Source organism: Haplochromis burtoni, unplaced genomic scaffold, assembly GCF_018398535.1.
Source record: "Haplochromis burtoni strain Fernald_Lab_line unplaced genomic scaffold, NCSU_Asbu1 Contig_313, whole genome shotgun sequence".
Classification (NCBI taxonomy): Eukaryota; Metazoa; Chordata; class Actinopteri; order Cichliformes; family Cichlidae; genus Haplochromis; species Haplochromis burtoni.
In genome coordinates this window covers 561,907-572,519 of record NW_024582674.1, presented here as the reverse complement: position 1 = coordinate 572,519, position 10,613 = coordinate 561,907, and the positions used below count along the sequence as shown (strand labels likewise).

The window sequence follows — 10,613 nt, the reverse complement described above, 5'->3', positions numbered from 1 at the left end:
TGTGTGTGTGTGTGTCTAAGCCTCCCAGCGGTGAGCTGCGTCTGACCGAGTGGTTGGTGTTTCTCTACAGCAGTCCTCTCCTCTGAACGACGTCTTCCTCCTTTACCGTTTCCTGTCTTCTCTCACACATCCACCGGGGGTCGCTCTCTCACCTGCACATGTGTTACCTGCCCTGAAGTGTTTTTGTCTGTGATCACATGACATGAAAATAAACCTCTGCCTGCAGGACAAACAGGGTGTGTGAAACATGAAGTTTGTCTCTGATAAATAAAGAAGTTTATAGAATTTACAGAAGCATCAGTTTCACACAGATGAAGCAGAAACTTCATCTTTAAACTAATAAAATGTACTCTAACAAAGTTTTGTTTGCAGTCAGTTATAAAAGAATAAGAAAAACTACTGAAAATAAAAACGTATAAAAAATATTTAGGGAATAATGAAACTGTCAGTAAATATGTCAAATTAAAGGAATATTTGTGAGAAAAAATAAACCAATTATTGAAGGATTTTAATCAATAAAAGCATGTTTGCAGAGTTTCGTTTTTTATAGAAAGGCTGTTTTTAAAAGCCCATTTCTGCTTGAGCTGGGTCTGTTTTTAAATGTAAACTTAAAAAAAACATCTTTAAAAACATTTCATGAACTTCTTTCATTTATAATCCAGCAGAAAAAAAATGTTCATTCAATTCTTCAGCTGAAGCTTTTATTTTGTAAAGCTGCCACCGGGAGTCGCTGTTTCCTTTCGTGTTGCTGTCTGCTGCTTCCCAGCATGCACTGCTGCACCGATACTGTACAACGTGACGTAAGACACACACGCATGTCCGCGTGATCAGATAACATGTCAGGGACATGTCACGCCGTCAGAGACCAGACAGCGCGGCTCCTGAAGGAAAACCGAGCGCAGCCCGCGGGAAGACTTCCTGCTGCTGACACACCGGGTCACGTGTTCTCATAGAAACACGGAAACAGCCACGGAGCTCACGTGTGTCTGCAGAACATGCAGGTTTAACAGCACGTTTCTCACTGGGGCTTGGTTCAAATGCACGGAAGTGTAAAATCAGCCAAAACTTAAACGGAGTTTGGTGTAACAAATAATTCTAAATTACAGCCTGTAAAACTGATGCTCTTGGGCACATAGTTAGATTTTCACTGATCTTTGGTCACAGCAAGGTGTGGAAAGGTCCACCCGGAGTCTGGTGAGAGGACAGTGGAGTAAAAGCAGCTACTAGTTATGCACAGGAGTCCGGCTGAAGAATGAGATTACTGCAGATCACTGTGGAGTTTCCCCTCCACGCACATCTCACCCACTCTTAATACAGCGTAACGTGGACGTGTGTGACTGCTGCTCAGTCACCAGTAGGAAACTGACATCAGGAAAATATCTGAGTGGATTAAGTGAAGGATTCTGTTCGTGTTTAAAATGAGCACAAATGTGAATGGAGTTTGGTTTGAGGGTTAGCGTACGAAAGCCAGGCTGCTTCGTGTTTTTGCTCCAAGCATTTACTGATTGTCAGCATCTCCTCAGATGAGCAGACGGTTTGAGACGGCTGCCAGGCGTAATAATAAAAGCAGCTATTATTAGCTGTAAATACACGTATATGCGTGGAGTCTGATGCGTCAGTGAAGGAGCTTTAACCCTGATAAACACGTAACTGTAAAAGTGAACGTGTGAAAAACGGAACATTTTTGACTGGAGTCTGGTGGAGACTGCTTCCACGCGAAAACATCATCACCATGCAGGTGTGGATATGAAGCATGCGCCTGCAGCTCAGTGTCACACATACAAACAAGTGTGCAACATCTCAGTTTGTGTTATTGTTTATTGCCTGACGACCTCCTCCTCCTGCTGTGGACCTCCTCCTCCTCCTCCTGCTGCTGTAAATCAGTGATCAGAGTGACCCGTTGTCACGGTGACGCACCACACGGCTGTAAACGTGTTATATAAGTACGCACAGCACTAAAAGGAAGTGATGTGCGAGTCCACCTGAAACTGGGACACAGTGCTCGTCTCCGCCCGCTGGCTGCTCATTGGGCAGTGGGGATGCTGAGATCGAGATGCAGCTGGCCAATCAGAATCCAGAAAGTGGAACTTTGATTATGAGGCTGCAGTTCGACCTACTTTCTCCTCAGAGTGACTCACTTTCTTCTTCTTCTCCTGCTGTCCCACTGACTGCTGAAAGCTCAGAGCCAACAGGACACTAACCTCCAAAAACCCACCAATCACGATCAGCTTCACCTCATGCTGCTCAGACACACGTGGATGTCTGTTTGTCACAGTCTGCGGCTCTAAAATCAGTGAAAAAGTCAAAGGAGTCTGGTGAAGGAGAAAGCTGGCGCTGCTGTATTTACAGCCTATAGTTCATATGAAATATGATGTTTTTCATTTGTTTTAATTAATAAGTTATCAACGTGTCTCGTTTTTATATGAAACATTGAACATTTAACTTGAAATTACACATGAAATATTTTTTCTTTTCTTCTCATACTTTACAGTTCACAGAGAGATAAATATGTGTGATGGTGAAGAGACGATGTTAGATGTTGTATTTCAGTGACAGTAGTGCAAGGCACAAAAACGCCACCAGAGGGCAGACTGTGCCGCTGAGCTCAGACCCACTGGAATATAACCCTAAACACCTTTATATTCCACTAATAAAGGTGAGCTAGGTGACACAGACGAAGCTTCGTGTCTAAATAAACTAGAATAAACCCAACATGGAAGCACTGAGAGCTGCAGTTCCTGTGGTGCCCAGCAGAGAGTCAGTCCCATAGACTTCCGTGTCAAAATTAACTCATTATTGGGGGCGTGGTCTCTTTGACTGACGGACGGATGGGGATTTGGCGCTACTTAAAGAAAACTCATTGTTCAGTTTTCAGATTTTTTTTAAAGTTTTTACTGTAGTAAAATGAGTTTTTGTGACCGTTAGTCCCAACATCATGAGCTGCTTTACAGCCTCCTCAATTTTGATTTGGGGCGTGAAGAGAGCAGCCGCTAATTGATGGCATCACCTTCAGCACATACAGCTGCTGCGGTACAATAACAGAGAGCTCGAATCAGGCTCTTCTGCAGCTACACCACCCGCTCTACAGCTGCTGCAACTACAACCAGCAGCAGCTTGAGTCTGTGACATCAAACCCTGCCACTACAGCACCTCCACCAGCCGCTGTAACTGACTCCAGCTTCTCCTCCAACCACACTCATGGAGCTCTAATGTTGCTGCTCGCATCTGCACGGTTGGAAATATCGAAGCGGAGCGTCCTGTCCTGAATCAACCAATCAGAACGTGTCAGCAGCTGCTGGTGGGTAAAATGAGAGAAAACTGAAGGTCGTTTTACTTCAGCTCTGACTCGTCCAATCATCACGTCCATCGCAGTAACGTCTTTATGATCAGTGTGAATATTATAGATTCAGGACGACTCGTGTGCATATATTTATATATCATTTTTATATAACGTCTTTACAACATAAACCACAGATTAAAACACATCAGAGATCTTCTTTCATCAGGTGCACTTCCTCGCTTGTACATACTTTCATAGTCACGATATCTGCACAGGCATATATTCATATTAACCAAAAATAGTTGTGTACAACAGATCTCAGGGGAACAGTTCAAGTATAGCTGGATCTTTGTGTTCATGGCTATGTACAGTTTCTTTACAGAACATCAGCTGCATAAGGTTTGTCTGAGGCGTCGCCAGGTCATGCCCCGCCTCCTCCATCTCTGTAGTGGGTGGAGTCATCATTCCGGACGCTCCACAGTTTGGAAGTTCAGGATGAATCAGTTCGTACTGGAAGAGTTTCTGTTTCCTGCAGAGTGGAAGTGGAGGCCGCCGCAGTCAGAGATCGCCGGCCGCTGAAAATCGAAGGAGCTGATCCCAAAGTCCTTAAAATCATTAAAAGCAGCTGGATGCGTCCAGACGTTTGAAAGAGCTACTTTTAGTGTGCATCTGTCTCCAGCTGGGAAAACTTTCAAATTAAAAGCGTCTGAACTCATCATGAACGTTAACAAAGCTAAAATCAGACAGAATGATGACATCAACAGGAAGTGGAAGTGAAGCTGAACGAACAGGTTTGTCCTGTGTGAGCTCGTCAGTTAGCGTACTGTCGTCGTCCACGTCCTTCACGCTTCTTTCTTTTGTCTTTCAGACTTCCTGCTGGTGACGCTCCAGTAAAGTCAAAGAACTGGGCTGGCTAGGCTAAGCTAACGGTTTGGGCTTACACTGGTTAAAATAGTGTGGTTTAAAAATGGCAGCCTGCTCCTTTAAAACATCAACCAGCTGTTTTAAAGCAGACTTTTATTTTGGCGGGGAGACGCATGTCTTGCAAAGTTCTGCTGATGACATCGTCATCCTGCCAGTCCGATGCGGTCTGGATGACGCTGCGATGTTAAGGGCTGGAGAGCGTGGCGATGCGGTGACATCGCAGTGATGTCATCAAACGTCGATGCGGAAGGACAGCAGCTTCTCAGAGTGCATGTTGTTGAGCGTCCGCAGATCTGGCAACTTCAGCAGCAGTTTGGTGAAGCGTGGCGAGTCCACGTCGAGGTGCTCGCTCTCTGGGGCGACGGGCGACTTGTTGACCAACGAGCGAAGAGCGCGGATCAGATTCTCCTGCAGCTGCTCCACCGACGCCACGTCTTCGATGCCGGAGCGGTCTGAAACCACACGGAGAGGGCAGGTCAGCGAGCAACGGGCAACAACTACATCTGCAGCAACTGCAACAACTGTTACGTCTACAACTACTGCAACTGAACCAAACCCGGTAACTACCCCACCCACTACATCTGCAGCAACAGCTGCAACTAAACAGTTTAAAAACAAACTCGACATGTGCAACTTCGACACACAACAACAACCAAAAATTATTAAATAAGCAACTAAACACAAGACATCAACTACGGCAACAACATCTACATACATCAACTTTTAGCGATTTCCTTACCTGGATGATTGAACGTGCATCGAAAACAACAACAACAGCTAAACCACACAAACTCGGGCTACACCTGCACTCGCCGTAGTTATGTGCTACAAACAGGAAGTTGATTTTCTATACTTCCTTCTTAAACTGTCAACACGTTGCTTAAATAACTGCGATACGTTTCAGCTAATCTACGGCGGCGGCGATCTTTGCTCACCTGCTGACACGAGCACCACGGCGGTGAAGAGTCCGAGCTCCTCGCTGTCCAGCTCCAGCGCCGCCAGCTTGTGGCTGAAGTCAAACATGGCTCCCAGCAGGTCCCTCATGCCCATCGCCCGCAGCTCCTGCAGATTGTAGGTGGCGCCGGAGACGAACGTCACCGTCTGCTCCTTCATGTTAAACAGCGACGCAAAACGCACCATCAGCACCTGAGACAGGAAACAAGGACGGGCAATCAGTGAAAGCGCGATGATGTCACCGACACATTTAGGTTTCATCCAATCTCAGCCTGACACGAGTTTGAGCAACCAACGAGGAGGCGTGTAACTACAGCAACATTACATCTGCAACTCCTGCTAATAGACCAACATCCTCTGCCTAGAAAACTCGCCACATCCAAACTCCTGCAACTAAACACAGCAACTTAAGCCAAACACCGCCTGTTACAACTGCAGCAACACGTTAACTCCTGCAGCTAAGCCAAATCCTGCAACAACAGCAACTCTAGCAACCACTACGTTTACAGCAACACTTGCAACTGAACAACAAGCAACTAGCCTAAGGAGCTGGGAAAGAAAGCTTTCGTGACGTGGATGACTGCAAATCTACACAGAAAACAAGCAACTGCAACACAAACTACATCTGCAGCAACAAGTAAACATCATGCTGTAGCTCCAGGACTACATCTGCAACATTTTCTGTACCTACAGACAATGCAGCATGTTCTGGCTCCTTAAGAGTCGCCCTCATGTTATGTAGTGTTATATAAGTTCATGCAATCTTTATTTGTTTCTGGCACACTGTTCATTTTATTTTGACATCCTACCAGAAGTGCTATTTCTCATTACTTCCTGTCTAGCGGGAGAAGGACAGTTTGCTACCCCTATGGCACATTCATGTATTTCAACAAAGCCATGCGAAGCATCCAGTCAAATAAATCTGCCAGAAAGGAACAGCGCTGTGGTTTTTCTACATGGGAAGATGGTTGTCCATCTGTCTAGTTAAGTGCGAGGGCAGAATACAGCAAAGACTGCGTCTCACAATGAAACATAATGCTGCAACTAAACACGGCAACTCACTAACTTAACCAAATGCTGCAACAAGCAAGTACTGCGACCGCTACGTCTCCATGAACAAATGCAACTAAACAGCAACCTGAGCTTCAGATCTTTGACCTCAGGAACATTAGTGGGAGTTTTTAAACTCGCACTCTTGTGGACTCAAGAGTGAACTCAATGGTTTTTTCAAAGGTCAGAGGTCATTTCCCTAAAATGTGCTCTGATTGGATGACAGTGCTGTAACTGGCTGAGTGAGAAGACATGGTAAATATCTAGAGGGTGGGTGCAGCGCCCCCAGTTTGCCTAGTGGTCAGGTCGGGTACAGCATCTAAGGAATCTCAATCAACCAACTGACTATGTGCACGTTAGCATATGCTACTTCCGGTGCGGAAACTCCTGTGGGGAGCTTTGTTTCCGGTGTCCTATTCGCGCCTGGTTTACGGTCCAAAACAACTTAAGCAAATGAATGAATCAAGCGGCGATTTACATTTCTATAGATGTCTCCGGCATTTACCCAATATATCTGTAAATGATGTTCATCGACTTGTCGATATTTTTCCCCGCGCCTCAGAGCAAAAGAGAAAAGGGATTCAAATGTTATATTTCTCAGCTGTCCCTCGTTTATCGCGGGTGTTATGTTCTAAAAATAACCAGCGAGAGGTGAAATCAAGGAGCCAATTTTATTTTTTGACAGTGCAAAACGTTTCATGGACATCGTGGACATACAGCACTGCACTTCAGTCACACTGCTAGCATCGCTGCAGCGATTCTGTACTGTACAGGAGAGACGTCACAGAGGAGATCGTCTGCAGCGATCAGGACGCAGGACACAATGTGACGTAAAAAATAAGCAAACTTGCACTAAAAAATCTGCGAAACAGCGAGGTGAAAGGTGAAGCGCGTTATAGCGAGGGACCGCTGTAATTTTGAAGGTAAGTCACAACATACCTTCGTACATACTAATGTATAGAAACCGTTACCAGCAAGCATTCATTTTTTGTGTGGCTTTTTTCACGGTTTGTTAACATGCTGTGTAGGTGTGTACTTGATGAGCTGATCTCGACATAACGGGAAACATCTGGTTTGACTATTCTTCACCTGTAGTTTGAATGCTGAACATTTGCCTGTTTAAATGATCAGACCAGTCACTACACAGAGATGCTTCTGCATGTGGACGATGTGTCTTCTGCTGCAGTGATGCAGTTCTGCTTGTGTTGAGTGATGTAAACAACTGATCGATCTAAACGCTTTAAACGTCAAAATTGATCATTAGATTTTTTATGACACGACAGCGGTGAGTGTTCCCACCTTCTGCTCTTTGTAACTTAACGCCATCTTTCCGTTTTCGAGTTTTGGACATGATTGTGGAGGATATATCTTCGCAGTAGTGACTGACTGCAAAGTAAAGCTACCGGAAATGCACAACCCCACATCCGGTCTCAAACCAGGAAGTTAGCATTGTCTCGTGCACATAGTCAATCAGCACAAACCTCGCCCACTAAACCAAGTGACATGACAGGTTCACCTCAAAGGTGCCGGCCTTCAGCAGGGCCACCTGGTCGTTCTGGGACAGACCGCTGAATCCTGGAATATGTTTGGCGAACTCTACCACCTCCCTGACGGCGGGCGTGAAGGACAGCGAGAAGTCCTCCCATATCTGCTGCGGGGTCTTCGAGGGGTCGGCCTGAGGCTGCATGTTCATTGGACAAGCCTGCGGAGACAGGACAGCACCGTCAGCCAATCAGGTGACAGCTTGTAAACCCTCCCCCAGTGGATGAGCTCTTACCAGCACGATCCCCGTCTGCTTCTTCACTGGACAGCGCTGCTCCTGGGTCACATGACCAGCGGGACCGCTCTGCTGGCTTTGCCTCCCGTTGCTACGGTGAAGATGTGTGCGGCTGTTTTCCGGTAGGTAGCACTCTGTGGCCAGGTTGTTATTGTGGTGGTAGATGGTGTTGAGGCCGTTGGCATGGTAACCGTTTGGGCAGCGGTTGGGGTGCCAGAGCTCCGCCTCCCCATTGTGGTGGATGTGGTTATTAGCCAGCTTGTCGTGAGCGTATAGGAACGTCTCGCGGTGAGCGCGAGCAATGGCGCTGATGGTGGAGTCCATCCCGGGGCTGGGGGGTGGGGAGCAGGAGGGGGAGGAGCTCTGATGGGAGGGAAGAGGCGGTGGGGAGGAAGAGGAAGCCGAAGCAGGCGGGGAGGGTGAGGAGGGGGCTGGAGGCAGGGCTGAGGGCTGAGGCCGGGGGGCGATGGTCACCCCCGGACACGGCGAGGAGGAAGAGGATGAGGAAGAGGAGGAGGACGACAGGCTGGCGAGCTGGAAGTCGCTCTGCAGCTGGTCGTTCACCATGTTGTTCATGGCGCTCTGCATCTCGGCCAACATCCTCTGCTTCTCACGCTTCGGAATCCGCCCGAAACGCACCGCTGTGGACAGAAGAGGAAGAGGAGGAGTTAGGTCGGATTCAGAGTGTGCGGGCTTGCAGGTGGGCGTGCAGGTGAGGCGGGCGCTCACCGTCGCGGCTCATGCCCACAGACAGACACTTCTTGAAGCGGCACTGCTGGCAGCGGTTCCTGTTGATCCTCACGATGGTGCAGCTCTCGTTCTTCACGCACTTCTTGTACTGGATGTTCTGCTGGATGCTGCGGCGGAAGAAGCCCTGCAAGACCAGACACGCCCACACCGTCACCTTCAGCATCATCATCGTCATCACCACCAAGTCCCAAAACTGCCAAAATCCGCGGACTGTATATCCGGTCTTTAAGTCTGACGTCATTAGCCGCTTCAGGTCTCAAAGTCAAACGAACACTGCAGCATCACTGAGAGTTAAAAACTGTCTAAATTCTTTCATCTGTCATAAAATCATCAGCATTGCTGCTTTACCAGGTGTAACAATTAAGTTTAACATCCAAGAAAACAGAATTTATTAAATTTAACGGAGTTAGAAGTTAGCAGGAAGCTACCGGAAGTTAGCTCGCTAGCTTCCACGCAAAAATAGCATGTTCTAACTGAGAGATTTCTGAAAGATTCAAACGTACAGCTCTGCTGTCACTTCCAACATAAATGAAGACAGGAAACTAAACAGCAGTGACGTTTGTAGGGTTACTGAAGTTGGGCTAGCTGCTATATAATGATGTGCTACGTGACCGCTAGCGACACAGCTATGTTAGCATAAACAGTGAAGCTGGAGGATGAACGCTAACTTCTTTCCACTCGATAAAAGTTAACGTGAGTGTTCTCGGTGGTCAGGAACAAATGCAATCGCATGGCAGGATGCTGTAAACGGACCAAACTTCAGCCAGGAGAACAACTGAGATAATCCATCCACAATACGAGGTTAGTCATTCATATACTGCTGCATGGGCTGGGCTGTAGCTACATCCTAAGGTTTTAAAAACTGAGCTTTAAAATGAACAGTGGTAATAAAAACCGAGAGAGGCCGACAGGGATCACTGACTGTTTTTAAGGGCTTGTTCAGATTAAACAGAACAAGATACAAAAGATTAAAAGATGTTAAAAACACAACAGCCTTCATAAATGCAGAGTAGTTTGGACTGAAGCTTCATCACATCATCACTTAAAGCCTGTGTGTGTGAATAAAGAAATAACGCATTTGAAAATAAACAGGAAGTAAATAACTCTGAAATATTACAAAAACAAAAAATAAGAATAACAGTTTTAGATTTTAATTAATTAACACAAATACTATCATTGAGTCGGTAGTTCCATTGTGTGTGTGTGTGAGATCTCACCTTGCAGCCTTCGCAGGCGTGCACGCCGTAATGGAAACCCGAGGCGACATCACCGCAGACCTTACAGAGCAGCACCATGCCGTTCAGCTCTGAAACACAGTCACATACAGGAAGTGACATCAGAGGTTCCGTTCAGCTCAACACACAAACATGCAAACGAACTGCGTACTTACTGGTCAGACTGGCCACAGACTTGCTGGGCGACGTCCTCAGAGAGCCGCCGTCGTCGCGGCCTCGAGGCGAGCCTCCCGCCGACGAGGAGGCCGAGGAGGACCCGTCGTCTCCGGCTGACCCTGAGCTGGAGCCGGAGCTGAGGAAGGGCAGTGTGAGGGAGGAGGAGGAGGTGAAGAAGGACTGGGAGTTGGAGTTCTCACTGTACATGGAGACCGGACTGGTCCGAGTGGGAGAGCCTCCGGAGGAGCCCACGTAGGAGATCACGCCTCCTGCAGGAGAGCAAGGGGAGGTCAGAGGTTATTGACAGCGGTGAGGGGGAAGCGTTCCACCTCTACTCCTCGAACGCTCTGAGCGACTCGGTTTTACTGCTTGTACACATCACAGCCTCCTCCTACAAAATAAAAGCCTGTAAGTGCTTATTTCTGCTCTTTGTTCTGCTCGTTGTGCAGCGCAGCGTGACTTTGTACCGCCGCTCAGCAGAGGCGGG

The 10,613-nt window shown here is 47.3% G+C and overlaps 2 protein-coding genes across 4 annotated transcripts in view; one reads left to right on the top strand and one right to left on the bottom strand.

Annotated features, from left to right (window-relative positions):
• Window positions 1–232, top strand: part of si:dkey-225f5.4 — a 10,782-nt gene extending 10,550 nt beyond the window's left edge. For both annotated transcript variants that reach the window (XM_042228233.1, XM_005948691.3), the window contains one exon: window positions 21–232. In XM_042228233.1, the coding sequence (XP_042084167.1) occupies window positions 21–86 (66 nt within the window). In that variant the 3' untranslated portion in view covers window positions 87–232. The remainder of the gene's footprint in view (window positions 1–20) is intronic.
• A 3,193-nt stretch (window positions 233–3,425) lies between these two features.
• The window catches only part of nr1d1 (nuclear receptor subfamily 1, group d, member 1), a 13,159-nt gene continuing 5,971 nt past the window's right edge, over window positions 3,426–10,613 (bottom strand). For both annotated transcript variants that reach the window (XM_005948689.3, XM_005948687.3), the window contains exons 2-8: window positions 10,126–10,395; window positions 9,953–10,041; window positions 8,715–8,859; window positions 7,986–8,626; window positions 7,725–7,910; window positions 5,140–5,350; window positions 3,426–4,656 (exon numbers count right to left, since the gene is read on the bottom strand). In XM_005948689.3, the coding sequence (XP_005948751.1) occupies window positions 4,436–4,656; window positions 5,140–5,350; window positions 7,725–7,910; window positions 7,986–8,626; window positions 8,715–8,859; window positions 9,953–10,041; window positions 10,126–10,333 (1,701 nt within the window). In that variant the 5' untranslated portion in view covers window positions 10,334–10,395 and the 3' untranslated portion in view covers window positions 3,426–4,435. The remainder of the gene's footprint in view (window positions 4,657–5,139; window positions 5,351–7,724; window positions 7,911–7,985; window positions 8,627–8,714; window positions 8,860–9,952; window positions 10,042–10,125; window positions 10,396–10,613) is intronic.